Source organism: Aedes albopictus, chromosome 2 (genome assembly GCF_035046485.1).
Source record: "Aedes albopictus strain Foshan chromosome 2, AalbF5, whole genome shotgun sequence".
Taxonomy (NCBI): domain Eukaryota; kingdom Metazoa; phylum Arthropoda; class Insecta; order Diptera; family Culicidae; genus Aedes; species Aedes albopictus.
The window spans coordinates 368,557,420-368,582,192 of record NC_085137.1 but is presented as its reverse complement, the minus strand read 5'-3'; the positions used below and the strand labels follow the sequence as shown (position 1 = coordinate 368,582,192).

Here is a 24,773-nt window from a genome sequence, read left to right as displayed (position 1 = left end):
CTACATCATTTTAAGATTTTTGCCTTTCTCATACACTAAGTGTACTGGAAAGGCTATATGTTCACTCCAAGAATGGCTTTTTGATAGAAAGCCCGGAGGGTCGAGTCACAAATACCAATCGACTCAGCTCGACGAATTGAGGTGATTTCTGTGAGTGTGTATGTGTGTGCGTGTGTGTGTATGTGTGTATGTGTGTGTACAAAAAACTCACATCACTTTTTGGCAGTAAACCTCAACCGATTTAATGACCGACGGTTCATTCGACGCGGCATATAGTCATATTGTTTCCTATTGAAAATGGTTTGGATCGGTCCAGCCGTTCCGGAGTTATGGCCATTTAGGTGTTCCGGATCGGTACCCCTGGGAGGGGCCAGACATGAAAATGCAACAAACCCATGCATGCGACATATCAAACCACGGCATTTTCGATCATCTGATAAATGGTAAGCAGGAAAATAGTCTCAGACCATATCTGAACCGGTAGTGTTCCAGAACCGGTTCAGGATGTCCCGCCGGAAGTGGCCAATGTAAAAGAGAACCAAACCCATGCATGCGACACATCAAGCCACAGCGTTTTCGATAATCTGATGAACTGTAAGCAGGAAAATAGTCTCAGACCATATCAGAACCGGTTCCAGGTGTCCCGCCGGAAGTGGCCAATGTAAAAGAGAACCAAACCCATGCATGCGACACATCAAACCACGGCGTTTTCGATAATCTGATGAACGGTTAGCAGGAAAATAGTCTCAGACCTTATCAGAACCAGTAGTGTTCCGGAACCGGTTCCGGATGTCTCCCAGGAAGTTGCCAAATATAAAAGTGTACTAAAACCATGCATGTGGCACATCAAACAGTGGCATTTTCGATAACCTGAAGAACGGTAAGCAGGAAAACAGTATAAGACCATATCTAAACGGGTAATGTTCCGGAACCGGTTCTGGGTGTCCCGCCGGAAGTGGCCAAATATAAAATTGAACATAACTCATTCATGCGACACATCAAACAGCGGCATTTCCGGTAACCTGATGAACGGTTAGCAGGAAAATAGTATCAGATCTTATTTGAACCGGTAGTGTTCCGGAACCGGTTCCGGATGTCCCGCCAGAAGTTGAAAAATATAAAAGAGAACCAAACCAATGCATGCGACACATCAAACGGCGGCATTTTCGATAACCTGATGAACGGTAAGCAGGAAAATAGTCTCAGACCATATCAGAACTGGCAGTGTTCCGGAACCGGTTCCGGATGTCCCACAGGAAGTTGCCAAATATAAAAGAGAACTGAACCCATGCATGCGACACATCAAACAGTGGCATTTTCGATAACGTGAACTGGTTCTGAACTGGTAGTGTTCCGGAACCGGTTCCGGGGGGTCGCGATGGGTGAATGCAAACTTTTTAAGGAGTGATGGAGGATCATAAATGGTAAAAAAAATGTGTACGCATATGGTCAAATCTCAACCGTTACATAGTAATTGAACTTTACATGTTTTTGACTTTGCTTGCCTCAAACTGGCTATAACTTGAAAATGGTCAAACTTATCGCAGCTTTTTAACCCTCATTCGAAATTTTATTGAATTTTCTATCAAAAAAAGATCTTTCAATCTATCGGTTTTGTTAAATATCTTAGTTTTTTCAAACAAATAAGCTCGAAAATATTGTCTTCGATTTCTAGCTTTGACTTCCTAGATATATCGGAAATAAAAAATATGCGACAGTTTAAACCAGTGGTCCTCAGGTTTACTGTCTATGCGGGCCACAATTGAATTTTACAAGAAGGCTGCGGGCCGCAAGGCATTTAAGAATTTATTCTGATTAAATTTTAATAGAGTTTCAGGATTTAACTTCGACATACAAGTCATCCTCTATGTGTTACAGAATAATGTTTCAGAGTAAAAATGAAACAGACATAATTTTTTGGGCATAATTATTTTGCAGATGAAAATGTTAAGTTTACTATACTGATTTAAATTAGCTTTTTATTTATTGGTATCCTTTGCTTGGAAATTAATTCTTTACTTCTTAAAAGGGCTTTGATGAAAATGTTTGCTTTAAGTTTTTGCAATCTTTCTAATATATTTCATAATCAGATCGCGGGCCGCACTAAACCTTCTCGAGGGCCGCATGCGGCCCGCGGGCCGCAGTTTGGTGACCACTGGTTTAAACCTTTTCATGTTTGACGGTTTTCGTCCACTTTTTGTTTACTTTGTTGTGGTAAATCCCACAGGCAACGTAAACGAAAGTTTGTTTACACATATACAAGTATAAGTAATGGCTGAATTATGGAAACAGTTAGCATCACTTAAAACAAAGTCCTAACAGATAAAAAAAATCAAACCTGGTATTGCTCAACAGCAAAATTGTGCTGGTTCGTCACGAAAGGGATATAAAACTGAGCCTACGCATCATGCGACACATCAAACTGCGGTGATTTTTGTAACCTTTAGCATGGTTTGCGAATTTTATGCGGATTGAACACTGGAGACCAGAAATTCCACGATTTCGGTCAACAATTTGGCAGCCTAATATTCAAGATGGTGGCTCCAAATTCATGATGGCGGCTGTTTAATGGAGTTTCAGGCTCTAAAACCATGCAGTATGGATATATTTGGTATGAGGAAGATGTCCGGAGTTTAAAAATGATGACCAGAATATCCAAGATGGCGGTCTAATATCCAAGATGGTGGCTCCAAATTCAAGATGGCGATTGTTTAATGGAGTTTCAGGACCTGACACCATGCACTATGGGTATATTTGATATGGGGAAGAAGACTAGGCTTCAAAAATGGCGACCAGAATATCCAAGTCGGTCTAAAATCCAAAATGGCGGTTCAACATTCAAAATGGCTGCTGTTTAATGGAGTATTAGGATCTAAAACCAAGCAATATGGGTATATTTGGTATGGTGAAGGTGTCCAGAGTCCAAAAATGGCGAAAAACATATCAAAGATGGCGGTTCAACATTCAATATGGCGGCTGTTTAATGGAGCTTCAGGCTCTAAAACCATGCATTATATGTATATTTGGTATTGGAAAGATGTCTGGAGTCCAAAAATGACGATTAAAATAAGATGGCGACAAAAATAATCCAGATCGCGTCTTAAAATTCAAGATGGCGACTGTTTAATGGAGTTTTAGGACTTGAAACTATGCAATATGGGTAGATATGGGGAAAAAATCTGGACTCCAAAAATGACAAACAGAGTATCCAAGATGGTGGTCTAAAATCTAAGATGACAAATCAAAACTCAAAATGACTTCTGTTTAATGGAGTTTTAGGCTCTAAACCATGCAATATGGGTGTATCTGGTATGGGGAAGAAGTCTGGAGTCCAAAAATAGCGACCAGAATTTCCAAGCTGCTGGACTTAAATCCTAAATGGCGGTTCAAAATTCAAGATTGCGGATGTTTTTTAGGAATTTAGGGCTCAAAAATCAAAAATCCAGATAAACGATATGATCTCTGATGCCATGAAATGGATTTCTGTTAAACGTATGAAAGTGCGATATTCATCAACATGTCACTTGAGTTGTGTTGAAATGTGTTTTCGAAGGCACGAGAAAGGCACCATCACCGCTAGGTGGATTAATTAGGGTTTTTTTTTACTCTTTTCATAAGTCTATATTATGACTTTGGTCATCTCAAGCACGATATTCTTATGACATCTATAATTTTTGGTATAGTAAAAGTTCATAAGGTATTTTGATGACTTTCGATATTTTTTTCCACTGAGTGTTCTTTAAAACGCAGGACAACCATAAAATCATTATAAATTAAGTTATACGCTCAGCGAAGTAAACTAACAAAATTTATTCAAATCTTTAAAAAAGATGTTTAACTTATTCCCGTCTATCTAAGCACCGACCAATAGTGATCAAATTAATTCTTGCACCTGGCCTATCCTCTCATGGCCAATTTGATATCAATTACTAATTTATAAATTAACTTCCATATATTGAAAAAAAAAAAAATATAAGCACTACAATTTCCATTAAATGATAATATTGCATAATTGTCCCTCGAATTCTGTTTCCGTCTAGTCCACGTCTATTTCGGGCACAGCCTGAATTCAAATCCTGACACACCTTCTACGTGATACAGGATGATCAAAACCTATTTATTTATTTACTTTAATCCATTTGTTAGAAGTCTACATGAATGTCTTATACAACTTATTAAATCTAGTTCAATCTACGGGACTTTTCACTCTTCTAAGAAAAATATGATTTGATCGTAGACATGTAGCTACCAAAATATTTCAAATAATGTTCGTGGCCACCAGATCACAATACGCCGTCACAGTGCAACGAAAAAATCTTTCTCTGTGGTTGTAAAACACAATATTTCGTATGTTGAAAATATTTTACCGTCGGAAAAAAGCGGTTGATTTGATTAACTGAACAGCTTTTGCTGCATTCTGCAGCAGTGAAATCCACCTTAGAAGTGCTGTTGTGGGGTGTGAATTAAAAGTTGGTTTATGAAATAAATCTGGCGAAGTGAAAATTGAACGGTGATGGAAACAATTTCTGCTTTAGAACGGTTGCCTTCGTCGTACGCGAAACGAAAAAGATTCTAGTGATCGATAGTCTACATCTATTGCTTCCATCTGATGAGGTATTTGGCATTAGCAAAAGTAAGTCACAGTATCTGTAATGATTGTCTTTTTTCCGTTTTGTGTGACGGGAATTAGCGCATATGACGAAGTAAATTTCTACTTATGAAAATGAATTTATATCTGACCCTGAAACTACTGGACCGATTGGCGTGAACATTTGCATGCGGAGGTGACTTTACAGACCTCTAATTTATGTGCTAGGTAATCTAGCATGACAACATTCATATATAAAATACATACACAATTATTCATCCGTCACCAAATGTACTTACGGAGAAGATCAAATGCATGAACACGTGGAACGCAACGAACGCGACCAGAATGAAGTCCAACCATTCGGGCAGCTCAGCCTTCTGTAGCTTAACAGCGAAAAATATGGCAACGATTGCAATGATGTGAGCCAAATTTCCTCCCAGCCAGTGAAGCCAGTTGAACAGTGGTCTCCGCTTGGTTCCGGGATGTGGCCGGAAGTAGGCACCGATGGGTTGCAGGAAGCACAGCACTGTTGTAACAACTCCTAGAATGGCATGAGGATTATCCACCTGTGACCAACCACCGATTTCCACAAAGATGATGACGAATCCAGCAACAGTCAAACACCAGGTCAGCACCATCAAGAATCTGTGCCACTGAAATAGAGGGAAATCGATTTAATGCGCACGGTTGAGTTGTTTTCTTTTTGTGTTTCGCGTACAGCAAACCATTGATCCTTTCCACACAGCTGGCTTCCCACCCAGGTCTGTCGGAAGTAACGAGCCAACAGGATTCCAAGTGATGCTGTTCCGATCCATGCCGTCAACATAAGAGCTCCGTGCAAACGCAGCAACAGCTTGGACATTCCTTGCACGGGACCAACCTCGGCCAAAGCCAATGGAACTCCTGATACATGACGTCCGATGTCGTGATAGGACACGTGGGTTGCTGAAATGTTCAAAAAACTTATTTGTATCGCATCACTTGTAATGCACATTGTAAGAATAACTTACAATCAGCCTTCAATCCCGTTGCCAACAACAGATGATACTTTTCGTTGATCAAATCAAACTTCTGTCCCTTCACTGTGGTAACGGCATCGCGTTCAACCTTGCAGTGAATCACACCATCGACGTACGATTTTTCCAGCAAGCGAATGAAGTTCTGAGCAATACCTTGCCGCGATACACCGTAAGGTCCGGCGAATGTCCACGAGGCATAGGCATTGACAGTTCCTTGCTCTGGAACACATTCCACCACCGAATCGTCTCCCATTTTGGCATCATTGGACAGACCTACAGCAATGTACGCTGGACGATCTGTGAAAGATGAAATTGCTTAAAAATCAAACTTCTATACATTACTGTGTTTCGACTTACTGTATCCGGACTTCATTTCGAAAATATATCGCTCGCCTTGTACAATAGTGGCTACAACAGCACGGCAATTCCGACTTTCAACGCAACCCTCGGGGAAACCGAAGCATCCTTTAGTATCTCCGCAGCCCTGGTAGATGGGATCGCTTGAATCCGACTACAATCAGAAAAGAAAAAAAAATGTTATCAAACATTCTGAATTACATATTCCTATTCCATTACCGCAGCAGTGGCACGTGGAACATACGGTGGCACAGTGGTGGTCGTTGGCGGTTGTCGAGTGGTGGAAATTCCCACCACCGAAGTGGGACCCTGGCCACTCTCCACCACCTTCACTGGAGTGGACACCAATCCAACCCAGAACTTATCGTAGTCTTGAGCAATAGTGGCATTGAATACCACCTCGCCCTTAAAGTTAGCCGGCGCGATCCACTCCAGGGCAAGATCCTTTTTGAGCTGGGTGTTGGTGTGGGTGGCAGTGTTAGATTCCCCACCGCAATTGATCAGTTTGATAGCGCTCTCGTCAGTCAGCTCAAACTGACCCAGCACTTCGTTCGGTGGGAAACGGTTGCGGGCCTGAATCATGAAGCCCTTGAACACAACGTTGGCGGGGAAGGATTCGATTTCGACCTGCAGCTGCTGACCACTGCCAACCACCGAGGTAACCGGTGTTATCCGGAAGGGTGATGCCGTGGTGAGGGGTGGAATGCCACCACCGTGGAAGGGAAGCATTGTGTTGCACACGCTCTCGGGGGCACCATTGGGCAGTGTGATGATGGGACCGATCAGTGCGCTGAGCACTAGCGCAATGCTCAGCAGGGGTCGCATGTTGGGTCACGTCTGTAATGAGAGGAGATGAACAAAATTGGTGCTAGGTAAATCAAATAAAGTTTTTGGAAAAAAAAATGAAAACCTTGAACGAGAATATGTGCAAGAAGTTGCAAATCCCTGTGAGATTGATCTACTTTGACAATGAATTTCAGCATTACCCTTCACCGACTGCACCAGTCAGCTTGGCTCCACACCATAACCCGGAACATCTTTAATCCGATTGGTTAATTACCCAAATCGTTTGGAGAGAACTTTTCTTACCAAAGTAACTGCACTGAATAAAGGGATCCGAAATATCATGAAGAACTTTATTGAAGTAAATCCAGAACAGGTATGCTGTACAACTTATTCTTTGAAATCGACGGTCAGGAAATCTAGGATTTTTTTCAGATAGTCTTCTTACAAATTCCTAGAGTAGAACCTTGATAAGAGCTCTGATTACCACTGAATACATGAGTGCCGCAGAATAAATATTGGTGGGTTGCGAAAATTGAGTCAATACAATCATACGTAACACTAGAACTAGGAGTAGAAACTCATGAAATGATAAAATAAGTTCAATAATAAAAATGCACATGATTAAGCTTACCTGTACGTCACTTACATGCACTCGTTGATCATAATAATAGAAAACCAATCACTATTTTTAATTCAATAGTGAACTTTTCCAAAAACTCCTCCTACCAGCATTATACTAGGCTTCAATTTTTAATTTTCCAATCGAACGAACTGAATTCCAGTAATTTCATTAAACAACGCTGTTCAACGGCATTCAGCCGTAAACCAAATCAAAGTGCACAGCACACTATAGCACAAACCTAGAACACTTCGTCGTTTCCCTCGAAACGGAACAAAAAAATCCCAACCGCTTAACCTGCACGCGATCCAAAGTTTACGGCTGATCAAGAGTCACTGGACGAGAATAAGGCCAAAAAATTGTACAAAATGACTAAAACACCGCACATACCTGCATGCCTACACACAGAGAGCCCCCGAAACCATTTTCCATTCACACTATCGCCACCGGGTCACCAATTAGCAGCATAAATCAATGAAGGCATAAAAATTGGTGCAAATACCGCGAACCGCACCACCGCGCACCGCATTCGGGCGGACGGTCGGTAGTGGTAACAGCTTGCCCCAGTAGTGAATCATCCATTAGCATCGCCGCCGCCAAATAGAAAGGAATAGTGGAACGAACTATCGCCACCGCACCGCGCGCGCTATGTAGAGGGAATCGGCGGAGAATGCGTTTTTCAAAGAGAAATTGACTACACCAGCCAGCAGCTTTTCCAGTTAACATACCTCTTAATTCTACAAAAAAAAAATGAATCATTGTGTACAAAATTTCCAAAATTTTACACTTTTTTTACAAGTGTTTTACAAGTTTTTTCAACAAACTATACAAAGTACCGTCGTGGGGGGCTACTTTTGAAATACGGTGCTACTTTGGACACTTTTGAATATGGATTTTTTGAATTTAAAATATGGTTCAAATCTTTTTGATGCCTTTGGGACTATTATGACGCAATATTTTCAGCTTCATTTGGTGGAAATTGTTCAAACAAACCCTTTATTGCTTGTCAGGAGGCAAAAAAACATCGAATAAATTATAAAAATATACATGACGTATCAGAACATTTGCTCTGTAAGCATTGTTTCTACAGTTCATAAATTTCAAAGGGTTGCTCAATTCGTGCAAGAAGTATCGACGTAGCATATACAATGGAATATTTGTATCGATACACATTATAAATGACCGTTTCACCTAAATAAAGGATTGATGGCCCCAGAAAGCCTTTAAGTTCATATCAAAATATCACGCTGCTCATAATATCAAAGGTAGCACAGAACCACCTAATACGCATATATTTATTGAAATCATGTATGCTATAGTATACAACAGTTTTGGTACAAAGTAGTATTCTAAATAAACCTGGAATTTTAACTGCAGTTTTGTTTTAATTATGAATGTCCAAAGTAGCCCCCCTCTAGTTCTATATGAGATGTCTCCGATTGGTGTATGGACAACTTTTTTGTTTATTGTTTGATTTAGTTCAAATTTTGCATGCATCCTACATACACACTCACGATTATTATGTGTAAAAATTGTGGAAATCCATGTACTACTCTGGGAGTTATAATGTCATTAAGTTGAAAAACCATTAAAAATGTATAAAGAAGCCCCGCACGACGGTATGTGTATTACACTATTGTGTATTTCTTTTAGTGGATCTTTGAATAAAATATGTTGGTTGTTCACGGGATAACTTAAACATTTTGTGATTGAATTCTTAAGAAGTGTTTACATTTACATGATGTTAAAATTTGCTTGAAGTAGCATTTTCAGGGATTCCCAAAAATAAATCTGTACTATAGTTTGAAACAAAACATAAGCAGATTCTGGGAAAACGTGTGAATAATTTCAGTATGTAAATGCTTTGTTTAGGAGAACTGCAAGAATTTTCCGCAGGATTGTTGCCAGTTTCAGGAATTCCAAAAATTATTCATTGGAGGTTTTTCCCATTGAATATTGTAGAAGTCCAAGAAGGAATTTTCTCAAATGTGTAACTATTCATTTAAGGGGTTATAAATGCTGAAATCGGGAAAAAAATGTGTTAATTTCCAATGGTAAACTGGCAACACTGTCACATTTTTATAATCCTTTTTATACTATATATTGTTCAAATCAGCACAAAACGTCTTTACATGCAGCAAACAATGTTTTTTACGAAATTTATAAACTGTACCTGATTTTATATGACATTTTATATGAAAAAATGAATATCCTTTCTTGAAAACGCTATATCTCAGGAACGACGCAAATTATTTCGGGGAGTTAAGCTTTTTCGATAGAAAAACGTCTGATAAACACGATGGAAACAAAATTTTGAGAAAAATCGATTTTGAGTTTTAAAATTGAAAAATATGATATCTGGCAACACTGCATCAAAAAATAATATTTTTTCTGGATTCCCTTAACGATTTCCTTCAAAAAAGCCAAAGGTCGAAAATGTCTATGTGCAATCGTTCCAATGATAAAAATAAAAGAAAGAGAGGATAATTTTCATATCGGCCAAAACGAGGGGTGCTGCCACGGGCCGAGGGGTGATCCGATCGGCACCAAAATTTGGATTTTTTTCTTTTTCCATCTAAACAAATGTTTCAGCCAAATTTGGTTCAAATCCGTGATGGTCGATTGCAAGTTTTCACATTTTCTCGGTCACTTCATATGGGGGTGGGGGGTAAGACGGACCACCGAGTAGTTCTGTCACATAAGAGCTGAAACTTGACTTTCTTTTGCGATTAACTCTATATTATTATCGGTTGACGATTATTTAACCATTCCATGAGAGAATACATATGTCAAAAGTGTAAAAAATAAACAATTATTTACCTGGCTACACGCTTTTAAGATGGGATCTAATTTTTTGGCGGCAATAAATTAGCTTTTTTAACATTAAATTGCTAAGTTTTCACATTTTATTTTGAGTTTCCCAGCTGTTTTAAACTATTCCGTGCTATACACAACGAAATTCAGGTAAAATTCATAGATTATGGATAACGGTGGTGGAATTAATATTTTGCGTTGTGTGGGGGTAAGACGGTCCGCCTTGAGGGTGGGTAAGACGGACAGTGTTGGGGTTACTTTAATAGTATTCTAAGAGACACATTAAAATCCACACATTGTTCACAGATTGAAATCTATGGATTACAAAAATGATTGTGGAAGCCGTGTAAAGCATTTCATATTGATTTTTTGTTTAAAAATTCATTAGGTAAGAAATCAAACTTTGAACTAGACAAATTGTAACCTTAATTTGAACCATTTCAAAATTCATTAAAACAACATACTTTTCAGGCAAATATTGTCACGAAGAAGATGTTAAACAGTTTTCCGTAATATAACCTGATAACATGGACTTTAAAAGCATTGAAAAAAGCGTTTTTGTCATGGAAAACAGGCAATTAAAAAAATCACTGTGATTTCACGCATTTCCACCAAGAGAAAGCACATTTTCGGTGCACTGGAACAGCTCATGCATTGTATCACACGCAATATGTGAACACGTCAAATGAAAGCTTATTTATCGTAGAATCGACCAACCGAATAATATTCCGCATTATTTGTCATAAAATTATCAAATTTAAGTGATTCTTACTTGGAGAATGTTATCTTAAGTTGAACCATTTGTAATCTAAATTTGAACTAGTAAACGGGGGTGAGCTTCTAGTGTTGGCCTGTAGATAGCGCTAGTGGTTGCTTTGTTTACTCTTGGGGGATGAAAAAATCCAAATTTAGTTTCCAAATTCCTAAAGAATTCCGAACATTCTGAGTTGAGATTCCACTGCCTAATGAAAAATAGGTATGAGCATTAGCAGATTCATGTGATTTTTCATTGTTTAGCATGGAATTGGCTGTTTTGTGAGTTGCTCGAGCTGCTGCCGCCAGTAGTTCAAATTAAGATTAAAATTGGTTCAAATTATGATTACGATGGTTCAAATTAAGATTAAAATCATTGTTGATGAAAAATCAAATATTTCAATGAAATTCGGTGCAAATACAAACTTTTTACCATTTAACAGAAAGCTTATACCCGTGGCTTTCATGTACATACGATTTTGCCGTAGTAAATTATTTCCATGTGGGAGAAAAAATCATTTAAAATTTGCACTGCTTCAGAAAGCCGCAATTTGGTTCAAATTTTGATTACCCGCCCTATATTAGATGTTTTGTTGTTAGAATAGTTTGAACTTCGTAAAATTAACAGAGCATTGCATACTGTTAGGCGTTTAATAGTGTATGGAGGTTTCCAACTTACAAAATAGATTTTAATTTGCAAAAACACGTTTCGCTAAAAGATTCAAAACCAAATTTAGATTCTACAATATTTGATCTACCGAATATAAACGGCCATAAACATCATTTAACACAATTAATGGCTTATTAGCTAATTTTGCAAACGTCTCCATCTTACCCACCCTACCGGTCCGTCTTACCCACACCGTTGAAAATCATACATTTGGAGATCACTTTTTAATTATCTCAAAAGTCATGGAAAATCAAACTTTATTGCAAAATCGGCTTGCAGACTGTAAAGTACCTTAGTTGAAGTAAATAGTATGGAGATAGAATTTTAATTATCGCATTGTTTACACTGTCAAAATAGAGTGTTTCCTAAACATGTCCGTCTTACCCCCACCCCTCCTACCTGTGTAAAAAATTTCATCAAATTCTGAGAACCTTCGTACCAATTTGAAAGATATTTAAAAAAAATCCTTAAATGGTAATGTTGTTAAATTTGTTGTGGCTTATGTCTTATAGAGTTTATTCGACAAATCTTCAAGGGCAAGCGCATTTGAATCCCAAGATGGCTGACACAATGGCTGAATTTAGCACCTCACAATTTTGAATGCATTAAAAAATGTTTGTAAATTCTCCTACAGTTATCCAAGAATACTTAGCTCTTGAGAACGCGCGCCGTTATAAAAAGTACAACACTACAAAAAACCTCGCTTGTCGTTAACAACACGAGCGCGGTGCAGTTTTAGGACCAAACAGGCGCGCGACCTGAAAGGTTAAGAATAGACTTGTTAGAATCCTAAAATGGCCGCCACAATGGCCGACTTTGGCACCTACTCACGATTTTGAGCGCACGAATCTCTACGTAAACAAAACTATCATCTTCTTATTTTAAGCTTGTTACAAGTGAGCAAGAACAAAATAAAAAAATGCATTGTCTTTCATTTTAAGCTTGTTTCAAGTGAGCAAGAACAAAATAAAAAAGCAGTGTAGTTTGAAGCTGCTTCGTGGGTTTTGTACGCCTGAAGCTCTCATGCACTGTTGAAGCGGGATTTCAAGATAACACAAAGCGTTGCTCGGTTTATCTAATATGTGCCTTTGAAAATGCACTAAGTACACGGCTCCACTGCCCGCTCTCCTGAAAATCTCTGTGGCCGACGACAGTCGCGTCGGTTTGGGGGAGCCCTTATCTTTAGAGTAATAAACACACTAATTAATTATTACCCTTACGCCTGTCATCCACGCACCAATGTGTGAACCCTCTGTCAACCATATCCCACCAACACTCCGACATCTGCATAAATTTGTGCAGACGCACATTGGAGTAAATCACATCAAAACCTGATCATAAGTGGAAAAACTCAAAATGAAGTAATTGGGTTTTCCGTTGTATTTTTGCCAAGTGTAGTTATCGTGTAATCGTTTGACAGCTAAGCAGTGTACAAATGTTTTGTTTACGCTTATCAGAAGAGGTTAAGTGAAGCTGAAGTTTAGCCGCTTTCTTTGATATAACTCACAGCGCGTGCTAGTTTTGACCGTACAAAGTGAATGAAATTGATAGTCAATCAATTCAACAATGCAGTTTGTTACACGCAAATAAAACCGTTCCAGAAAACGTTAACTTTCAGTCACGAGCTCTGGAACGAGCTGGAAGATGGCTTACGAATGTACACCATGAATTAAAATCATGGATTCAGGAACAACAAAGAACTATGTTGCGCAAACTACGCGTAACGCCTGCGGAATCGAGCACTGGTACTACGAAAAATCATAGAAACGTGATTTTAGTTCCAGAAACCATCCATCAGTTCATGAGACTGGTTACTTTGTTTACAGAGGCTAGAACCTCGTTCACGGCTACGTTCTCATCAACGTGATTTTGTTCACGGATATGAAAACCTACTTCACGGTCTACATTTAGTCGAAGATGGGCTTCGAAGCATTCTTGTCGTTTTCACTTTAACTTCGATTTCACTTTAACTTCATTTATTCTGACTTTGCAACATACTTACCGATGACATTCAAGTTTAATTGTCGAATAATATGTAGATAAACGTTTCTAATATTAAAAGAGATATCATAATTCGATGAAAAGAACCATTCAGCAACAATTATCTCTGTTGGTTCTATATACAGTCACTTGAAGCAGCCACTTAGTTAGGTAAAATCTAGAAAAATCAATCTACTATGACACAATTAAGCAACACATGCGAGTACCAAACACACAACTGCAGTAGCACTGAACTTTTTAAAATTGAGGATACCTTTACTGCCTATGATCGCATAATTGTCCCATATGAATAGGAAACCCAGCAAAGATGGGACTGATATGCGATCATGGGCAGTTTATTAACTTTCACGTACCCGACTCCCAACATCTCATTTTCAAAATGCTGGCATTTCGTCAATTTTCATCCAATTTTTTTGAAGTCGCCCTCAATCGATCATAAATTGGTGCAAGTTTATAACAGCCAAGTGGTCATGCAATATCCGGAACCATTTTGGAGATATTCCGGATTGTACTGGGGTCAGTGAGGGTGCCGAAATAACGAACAATGATTATTTCGTGCATTATTGTGTTTGAACCATCGATTTTCAGCTGAATTTTCATTGCGAACTATAAAACACCACTTCGATAATCAAATTTGAATCAGTTGACCCATCCGGATCACCGTGACAGGTTCCGCGGGGGCCTCATTGGGGGACACTTCAGGTTTTCATCGAAAACATGTCGTGCGACATATCAAACTTCATGATTTCGAATCACTGAGTCAGAAACGATACGCTGAAGTCAGTATCAACTAATATGGCCACCCCGGAACATCTAGCATAGGTTCCACGGGGGTGATATCGCGGAACATTTATGGTTTGCAACCAAAACATGCCGTGCGACGTATCAAATTTCATGGTTTCAAGAGAATGAGGCAGAAAAAAATGGCTGAAGTATGTAGCAACTGATATGGTCGCTCCGGAACACCTGAAACAGATTCCGCGGGAGCCTTTCAAACACAATTACACACGAAATAATCACTTTTAGCTATTTGACAAAATAGAGCCTTCCCCCACCCCCTGACCCCAGTACAATCCGGAATATCTCCGGAATGGTTCCGGATATTACATGACCACTTGAGTGTAATAAACTTGCACCAATTTATGATCGATTAAGGGCGACTTCAAAAAAATCGGATGAAAATTGACGAAATGCCAGCATTTTCAAAATGAGTTGTCGGGAGGCGGGTATGTGAAGGTTAAACCACTAAATAATACCTAATTAGCAAGCGATAAAACCGATTTGGCGAGAGTAATTGTTCGCGAAACTTGTATGTACAGTAGCTGCCGGGCGGATGTTTGTTTTTGTGCGTGCATTAAGAATGATGACAGCACGCATGAACAGAGTTCCAGAACGCGGAACCAAATCACGAATAAGAATAAGGTAGTTGTGGATCTCAATATTATGCATTCAGTTCACATTTTTGCAAAGCGTTATGAAATGGATGGACGAATCGAACAAGTACAAAATGTGTTCTTAAATTTATGACAATATATCTCGAAAACTGGATTTTCTGATCACGCTTACTAGAACTAAATCATGAAATTTAATAGGCTGCAGGTTCCACTTCTCGTGATATTTTGTTCTTGAATATCGGAACGGTTTTATTAGCGTGTAAGTGGTCTTGGCCATGACAAAATGCCTCACGTTTTCATCGAAATCAAATACATAGTAGCAATGCCTATTTATTAATGTTTTGAAAAAAAAATGAAATTGATTCTTTCAATTTGTTATACAAACCATATTGTTTAGGTAGGTAGGATAATTTTTGTTTGTGGCACAGTAGTGGAATTAGATCTAATTCGTACGTAAGTGATCCAAAGATCTCACAAACACTAGCAAAAAGCGAATGCGTATGTTGATTTTAACGAATGAGAAGCAGAGTCGAGGAAATACAGCTACTAGTCGATCAACCACCAATAGGATAGGTTCGAAGCTTTGCAAAAATACAAACCTCAGAACACAGTTTGCTATTGCCAATAAAATCGTTCTTCGCGCTAAGTTGTGTCTTGCATGCTAGCAACGTCGCGTGTGATACATATTTGTTGCAGTGATCCGAATTGCATAACTCTGGCGAATAGATCTACCGTAGATTGGTGTGGACAGGTTATTTCCCAACACATATTTTTTCTTAAGAATATTTAAAAATCAAAACACTTCAACAATATTCACAAAATTACAAAATTATTTTATATGTTTTAAAATTTTTTAATCCTTTGGAAACAGGGTGGCCAAAAGTGTTTTCAAAATCACTACACCACCAATTTTGAGTAAAAAGACATTCCTGAAGTTATCTTGTTTTTTTTTTAATTTTAGCTTCAGTGATCTAAATGTATGATGGAATAGCTTCCGCAAAAAAACATGTTCATTTAACAACCTTTCAAAAAATATGTTTCACAAAAACTTTGTATAAAACACTTGTGGATATCAAGAAATGTTAGAATAAAATATGAAGGAGCTTTACCGAAGAAACCCTTGTATTCAAACTTGTACTTCAGGCGCATTTTTTTCTGGAACTAAAGTAGGGTATATGTACCATTCCTTGGCCTAATTTGCAAGCCGCCTTGACAATTTTGACCATAACTCATGAATTAATAGCACTAGAAATAATATGTTAACCCTATTACACGCTCTAGGCAATGCATGTTTCACCAATTGGAAGTAAATTAACGTAAATATTCAAGAATTTACTTTATTAAGTTGAAAAGATTCGATGCGATGGTATGCAACGTTGGTCTATGGTACAAAAATTGGCCTATTAGTGGATACAACGTTGGCCTATTGCTTTCCATGCACTTAAACCCCTTATTATCTCATTTTTTTCAATATTTCTGCTGAAGTATTATCTGTTTGTTACCAATCTTACTTGTAAATTACATTTTCGGAGCTAAATTTAAAAAAAACTGTAAATAAATTACTTAAACTAAAGTTCTTTCTTAATTTATTAACGAAAACAATGCAACCCTTTTATTGTGTTATATTTTTACAGTTACCGTACACAAAATCTTTGTTCCTGTTCGTTCTTTCTGGTTCTTACGCAAGCAATGTTGTTGACGTCACTTTATCGGTATTGTTGACGTCACTTTAGTGATGGGCCAAGATTTGGGTACATAGTGGAAAAAAATGTCCTCAATATTCGGCCCACATTCAATTTGTAAAATATTTATTATTCGTTGAAAACAAATATACAACTTCAAAATAGCGTCTTTGACCGTCGCATCAAATGTTCAGTTATTAAAAAGTCAGTTCGAAATGTTCCAGAATCATACCATTTATGATCATGTGTATAGACTACCCACTAAGCCGAAGAATCATGGCGTCTACAAAAGCTAAACAAAGTGACATTTTCATTCAATTTTAATGCTTCACAGTGCTAAAATTGAAACGAAATGTTACAGTTGTTTGCCGCATAGCTTTTCCGATATCCAGTTATGCGTGTTTGTTTGAGTTTTTGGTTAACGTTGAGATAGGCCAAACGAGAGGACTATGCCAACGAAGCATCCCGATACCCTACAATATTTAAGTATTTGAGTTTGAATTATAAACATGTCTGGGAAATTAGTGTACGCTTTCGAAACAGGCATTACTGAACCCTTAAGGGCTTGCAGAGATTTTCTATTCAATTTCATATTTAATAAATGCGTTTCAAAAATTTACTTGAAAGGTGCAATTTACCCCATTGGCCATACCTGCGGTAGATGACCGAAACATATAGGATATTCTATAAAACTACAGTCTCCCCTTCTCCTCATAATCGGAATGATAGGAAATGTTTGACCTGCTGCGTTTTTAATAGCCAACCCGTAGTAGCATAGAGCAATGTTTTGTCCGACAGCTAGCTACTGTGCGGAAGTGGGCAGACAGACGACGACGCCCCAAAAAAGAATCACTGAACCGAATGAAAACATTGGCTACGACGAGTTACCCACTGAGAATTGGTAAACACAAAACACGATAGCCACCGCGCTTGTACATACAGTCACAGAGCAGCAATGCGGATGGGGTGGTGGGCCGCCCCCATTAAACAACTAGAAGGGGTGTATAGGGTAAGTGTACCAATTATGGCTACAGTACCAATTATTCACTATAGTTGATTTTCACCCTTTAACGATGTAAATCAACAAGAAAAATTTTGTTAACAACAGATCTCGTTCACAAAAGATAGTAGCACTCATTTAAACTTCACATTTTCCTCAAAACATAGCAGAAATAAATCATTTTCCTTAAAATTTCGGCTTCCTTGCACCCTTTTTCGCCATAGTGTACCAGTTATGGCTAACCCCGTAAGGAATGCATGCAAATAGTGCGAAAAGGAACCAAAGTTAAAAAATGTGACCATAACTGGTACAGGGTTCCTATCATTGGCGCACGCTGTAATAAATACTAAAAGTAGTTTTGGCTCCGTTTCTATATTTTTCCTGTGAAGTATGGAAACTAAGCTGTCTTTTAACTTATTGATGACATTCGTTGGTCTTCTCGTTATTTTTGTATAAATAGCTGTCCTTAGGTAGTGCCATAATTGGTACAGGCACCCTATCACGTGCTCACTAAACATCGCGCTATTAACGGTCACCCCTGGTATTACAGCTACTAGAGGTGATAGGTCCGCTAGAACGACGAAATCGGCGATAAGCGCTGACCTCAACTCAGAAGACGGGGCAAATGAAAATGCAGGCCAAGGATTTACGAATAATTTAGTGGTTTCCGACTGTAGATGGTATTGAGGTTTCACTCGTTGGAAAAAGAAAGGTGTTCTGTAACAGCTGTAAATGAATAATGAGTTGACCAGAACGGTAACACACAGTGACCGGGAAAAAGTTCAATTAGAATGCTGTCCGGATAACAATGATGCTGCATTTAAGTAGATCACTGGATTTTATCCGGTAATTTTCAAGAAGTTATAAATAATATAGGTACCTAAAATAACCTAAAAAACTCAAAACTATGCCAAAATCAAATCATGTCAACAATTTATTAGACTGTTTCTATTAGCCTAATTCAATATCAAAACGTTGAAATTTTTCAAAATTTTTTAAAACCTCAATAGATTGATAATGTATTACATACTGCAATGTTGTTTCAAGGTAGTGGTGCATTTAAATAAATGACGTTCAATGGATTAATGTTCGTAGTAATGGATTTGGAAAAACTGTATCACTGCAGATCTAATGCAGGCGTTCTAATAAGCATAATCCAGAAATATGTTACTGATCATAAAAGCAAGAAATAATTTAAAATAACTATTAAAGCTAAACCCGATTAAACCAACTGCACCACAACGAAAGCGAGCACAACTAATGACACACATTAAACGGTTGACCTCACAATTAGTGATTGACGAACTCCGTTAACCTGCATCGGAGGAGTGCGGCACAATAAGCTATGACATGGAACTAATATCATTATTTTCTATGGAAATTCCACCAACCATGTATAAATATATGCTAGCCGCAGGTACCGCGCTCCAGTGAGTCAACTTGTCGGGAGCAGACTCCTGTGAAGTAGCATAGAAATTGAGAACACGTGGATTTCAAAAGCTCAACAGGAGGCACGGAGGCGTTTGAAGGTGTGGGACAATCTATACACTTGAACTACGAATAGGACACCTTTGACTTAGTACGACCATGGTTTCGGCGAAGGTGGTTCTGTAGCCCAGAAGATACACAAATGACACATTGCACATATTCCTTTAAAGACACAGAAGTTCCGCACTGGCAGTAGCGCCGAGTGGAAACTAGGGGTGCATACAATACTGATTGTCAATTAGGATAATATAACTCGAGAATTCTTTTCAATGTTCCACTTAGGAAAGTATATGAGGAATATCAAATCCATTTACTAAACAGAAATATCGAAGTTCTATCGAAAGACAATTACCTAGTAATCCCTCTATTGTGCAACGCCCATGGCAGTCAGTACATCATCCTCATTCCGGAAAGGTACCTCTATAATTGAGACTCTACAACAGTGCCATACCGACATTCGACGGTGCTGCCAACTCACTTGCCCGATATGTTTATACAAGAGTGCAACATGAACAGAAAGGAAAATTAATGACGCTGCACACATTTTTCCACCTTTCGACGACGGAACCTGCCTCGTTGGCTGTCTCTGGCTGAGTCGATGCAAGGTGGAACCCGGTGTACAAAGGCCAACGAACGTTCCTGTGTCTGCTACAAAGTAGAACATGGTACAGGGGCATGGATCTATTATCGAGAATTTTATACGATGCACACATAAAATTATATGAAATAATAAATCTTGCATGTGCAGAGAACATAACAATCAGTCCGACAACCCACCTAGCTTGTAACCGAGGCTTGAAATTGGAGCAATGAACTATACCTCTACCAATTCGCTCCAACGATCGCCACCCAAGCCGACGAAGCTACTCTCGTTCGGGTTGAAGTGCTCTAACAACTGCTCTCTTCATGTGGGTTCTTTAACCAAGTGTACTAGCATTTTGTGGCGCATAATATAGGCATTGCACAGTAGTGGGAGCAAAGCGGGATGGACGGACATGGCTCACCCTCCAGCCATGACGGTGCACCTATTTGCTCTCATCCAACCTGTGTCTATAATATTGATATAATTTGATTGACTACCTGGCGGAGATAATGTACTTCACCTTCCGACCCCACAGCAGTGCACATTGTTCTACAACAGGTTCCCTCACAAGAGCTTAAGGCATGCAAACATATGTGCCAGTCATTATTCCATGTTGTCTTATTTACCCCTTCAATCCGTTCAGTTCACAAACATGTCAGCCGGGTCAGTCAGCCTTCAACCAACATCGGCGACGAAATTGGCAACCTGTCGAGCTCCTCCCAGTTCGAGTCTCGCGTCGCGTATCGAGGGCTTCGACTCGGTTCAAGGAAACTGGTGCTTGGTGTTGAAATGTTGGAATGATTTATGATTTCGCGAGGTCGTCGCATTGAGTTGGCAGCTCAGTTGATTTGCACACATTTTATCTGATTTGATCCCACAGAAACGCTGTTGACACTGGAAAAGAGTAGATACGAAATGGAGCGGCAACAATGATCTCGGGTAAGGTCGGTTTCGGTGATTTGCGGGTGGTTTCAAGGGTTCCCGAGTAGAGAAAAGAATACCTAAATAACCCTAAAAGGGATACCTGGGGTCCATTGGACCCCAGGCGCCTTTCAGATTTTGTCTTTGATGGAACACACTCAGCGAGGTGACGAAACTGAGGCCATGAAGGTATCCCTTTTAGGGTTAATAAAAGCATATGTAATTTGGAGAAAAAAAAATAAAATTTGTAAAATCTGGGTCATATGGGCCAACAAATCCTACTAGGGTTAAAAATAATAATGTGAAATTAGTTTAATATATATACATATCAAGAAAGAGATCTGAAGATAACATTTAACCCTAAATTAATCGTGCATTGGGGTTATTTTGACTCAGACAGGGACGCTGATCATACACTACGTTGTCGTGGTGTGCGTCAACGACCGTCATTTGGTTTTTCAGATTAGTTTTCTTGAAAATTCGAGTGTGGCTTGGCCACTGGCTCTTCCCTAAATATGACTTGCTTCGGGGTCTCCTCATCGCTTGGGCAGGTTGGGTAAAGAAGGAATTCCTGAAACAACCATGACCTGACAGGAACCCCGCCAAGTGGAAGTTGACTTGACCGTCTTTTATACCCACCCACAGCGGGACATAAGGAATGAATCGACATCAACTGCCACGTTCTCACCGAATCAGGTATCCCAGTCGAATCCTGCCGTTGATCTGTAACTGTAGCGCATGTTTATAAAAAGAACCATATTAGTTCTGACGTAGACCACTTCCGTGAATATTAGGCCTGTCCACTTTTCCAAAAATGTTCTCTGATTCTTAACCCTCGAGCGATCGCGCTGTTGTATTTTGTTTAACACGCTGAAAAAATCTCGCTTTGTGTACTCAGCATTAGTGTGGTGCTGCCGCAGGAACCGCGCGAATTACGAAAGGTTAAGTCCACCCGCATATTATGAGTGGCATCCTAGAAGAAGAAACTGGTCAAAATTTCAGCCAAATCCATTGAAATTAAGAGGTGCATCAAATCAATTTTGTGTTTTTCGAACTTCAAAAAATCATAACTGAACAAAAACTTGTCAAAAAATATTTTTTTCGGCAGAAATTGAAAGATATACTTGCTTGCTACAAGCTCTTCAAACAACGTATCCCAATAAAATTAAAGGAAACGTATGTTATTATCACATTTGTAATCAGAAAAACCTTAAAAAGTTGATTTTTTGGCAGATTTTGTTCTGAAACACCCTAATATACGTCATAAGTTGATTTTTTTTTAAAAAAAGGCATCATATTTTCCAATGTTGTGTGATCATTTGCTTCTTTGACATCAATGCGGTGGGAATTGAGTAAAAATTACTAAAATTCGTGAAAGCCAAATATATCCTAAAAACTAGCTTTTCGGGGGCAATCATGCTTTGGTGCGTAGAAAGTTGAACCGCGTCAGCGTTGATATTGATGGCCAACACGCTTGTTTGAGCATTCCGAACGCTGCTCAAGACAATTCTGTGGTGTGGGTTAGTTGAAGCACAATAGGAAGTTTTGGATTCTGTAGCGCATAAAAATCAACGCTGGGATTTGCTGCATCAGAGTCCGTATCGTCAAGAACGTCGACATTTTCTGAGGGAAAATAGAACCGCTCGGATGCAGCTACAGAACGATAGGTACCATCAATCTAAACTTCATACTACAGAAGGATTCTCCGTGCTGTTATTCGATTGCGTCAATGGATTGCGAATAAAAACTTTTTTTTTTTTTACTTAATCATTTATTTAAGGCTCATGCGCCAACAGGCATAATCCAGTTAAAACTATTTACAATTTCATGTTATTGTCTTATAAACTATGTTAGTTTTGGGAAACCGAAAAACTCGCGGTTTGGTCGAGGTTAGGGGGAACAAAAATATTTGAGGAAAGGATAGGGTGATGGGGCTTTTCATTGACACGTGGCAGCTTGGTGTGGCGTATTGCTGCTGGTCAAACGTAGAGTGGACATACAACCTGTAACGATACATACAGACGATTTTCGAAGGGACACGAGGTGGACAAGTGGAGCAACAAGACTGGGATATCAAATAAAGACACGAGGTGGACAAGTGGAACAACAAGACGGGGATATCAGACGAAGACTTCAGCTTGCTTCAAGAAGTCGTACACAAGCTTCATATACTCAAGATCAAGTTTACCCAACACATCTCTAATGTCTTCCTTTTCTGGTTTCCCTCGGGCCCTGAGGGATGCACATAAATCGGATCTGGCAATACCGTATTCGGGACATTCCCACACAACATGGTTGATATCTTGATAGCCTGCACCACAGCTACAACGATTGCTATCTGTGAGCCCTATTCGATAGAAATGCGAGCCCAGAGAGTAGTGATTGGACATAAGTCGACACATTATCTTGATAAAATCTCGACCCATATCCAACCCCTTGAACCACGCCGTCTTCGATACCTGTGGGAGAATTGAGTGTAACCATCTGCCCAACTCTCCTGCATCCCATTTTTGTTGCCAACTAACCAAGGCATGCTGACGAGCAATCGAAAAAAATTCATTGAAAGCGATATGACGGTCATAAATATCGCCTTCCATAGCGCCCACTTTGGCGAGTGAGTCCGCTTTCTCATTGCCCGGGATCGAGCAATGTGAAGGGACCCAAACCAAAGTGATGTTATATGCTTGATGCGATAAAGCACTCAGAATTGATCGAATTTCGCTCAGGAAATACGGGGAGTGCTTCACCGGCCTCATTGAGCGAATAGCCTCAATTGAGCTGAGACTATCCGTAAAAATGAAATATTGATCAGAGGGAAGAGAGGCAATTCGCTCTAATGCGTAGTGTATAGCCGCCAATTCTGCGATGTATACTGAGCAAGGACTTTGAAGTTTATGGGCGGCGCTATGAAGCTCATTAAATACACCAAATCCAGTGGAATCATTTGTTTTTGACCCGTCAGTGAAAAACCTTCTGTCGCAACTGACTTGGCCAAACTTGTTTGCAAAAATTTTTGGGATGTGCTCCGATCGGAGCGGATCTGGAATTCCATGGATTTCTTGCAACATGGACAGATCAAAAACTATAGTGGAATTGGAGAAGTCTGGGAAGCAATCACGGTTGAGAACATTCGAAGAAGGATGAACCTCCAGAGTCATGTACGAGTAGTACACTGTCATAAACTTTGTTTGATGAATTCGTTCGATCAGCTTCTCAAAGTTTTCAATTACCAATGGATTCAGCACCTCACAGCGGATGAAGAACCTTAACGACAGTTCCACGAAACGATCTGATAAAGGGAGTACTGCTGCTAGTACCTCCAAACTCATTGTGTGCGTCGAGTTCATGCAGCCTAACGCGATCCGAAGACAGCGATACTGGATACGCTCTAGCTTCAGTATGTGTGTTTTTGCGGCGGACTGAAAGCAAAAGCTACCGTATTCGAGAACCGACAGTATCGTTGTACGATAAAGCTTTATCAGATCTTCCGGGTGGGCTCCCCACCATGTTCCGGTAAGTGTACGCATGAAGTTGATTCGTTGTTGGCACTTCTGATACAGATAATTAATGTGCTTTCCCCAGGTGCCTTTGGAGTCGAACCAGACCCCCAGATACATATGTGAAAGACTTTGAGTGAGTTCCCTACCCAAAAATTGAAGCTCTAGATCTGCTGGATCACGCTTCCTAGAAAAGACAACTAACTCAGTTTTCTCCGGAGAGAATTCGATACCCAGCTTTACAGCCCAAGCAGACAAATTGTCTAAGGTATCTTGCAGTGGTCCTTGCAGATCTTCCGCCTCTGGTCCGGTGATAGAGACCACGGCGTCGTCCGCAAGCTGTCGTAGCGTGCAATTTTCCACGAGACATTCGTCGATATCTCTGACGTAAAAATTGTAAAGAAGGGGGCTTAAGCATGAGCCCTGGGGGAGACCCATGTAACTAATTCGTGAAGTTGCCGAGGTTCCATGAGAGAAAAACATGTGCTTCTCAGACAACAAGTTGTACAAATAGTTGTTTAAAATCGGAGAAAGCCCACACTCGTGGAGTTTGTCTGAAAGGACATCAACGCAAACGGCATCAAAAGCCCCCTTAATA

At 39.5% G+C, this 24,773-nt stretch overlaps 1 protein-coding gene across 5 annotated transcripts in view; it reads right to left on the bottom strand.

Moving 5' to 3' along the window:
• Window positions 1-24,773, bottom strand: part of LOC109430546 (putative ferric-chelate reductase 1 homolog) — a 184,352-nt gene that overhangs the window by 5,256 nt on the left and 154,323 nt on the right. For all 5 annotated transcript variants that reach the window (XM_019706612.3, XM_019706614.3, XM_062852939.1 and 2 more), the window contains 5 exons: window positions 6,187-6,804; window positions 5,968-6,121; window positions 5,602-5,907; window positions 5,310-5,536; window positions 4,888-5,244 (listed from right to left, as the gene is read on the bottom strand). In XM_019706612.3, the coding sequence (XP_019562157.1) occupies window positions 4,888-5,244; window positions 5,310-5,536; window positions 5,602-5,907; window positions 5,968-6,121; window positions 6,187-6,792 (1,650 nt within the window). In that variant the 5' untranslated portion in view covers window positions 6,793-6,804. The remainder of the gene's footprint in view (window positions 1-4,887; window positions 5,245-5,309; window positions 5,537-5,601; window positions 5,908-5,967; window positions 6,122-6,186; window positions 6,805-24,773) is intronic.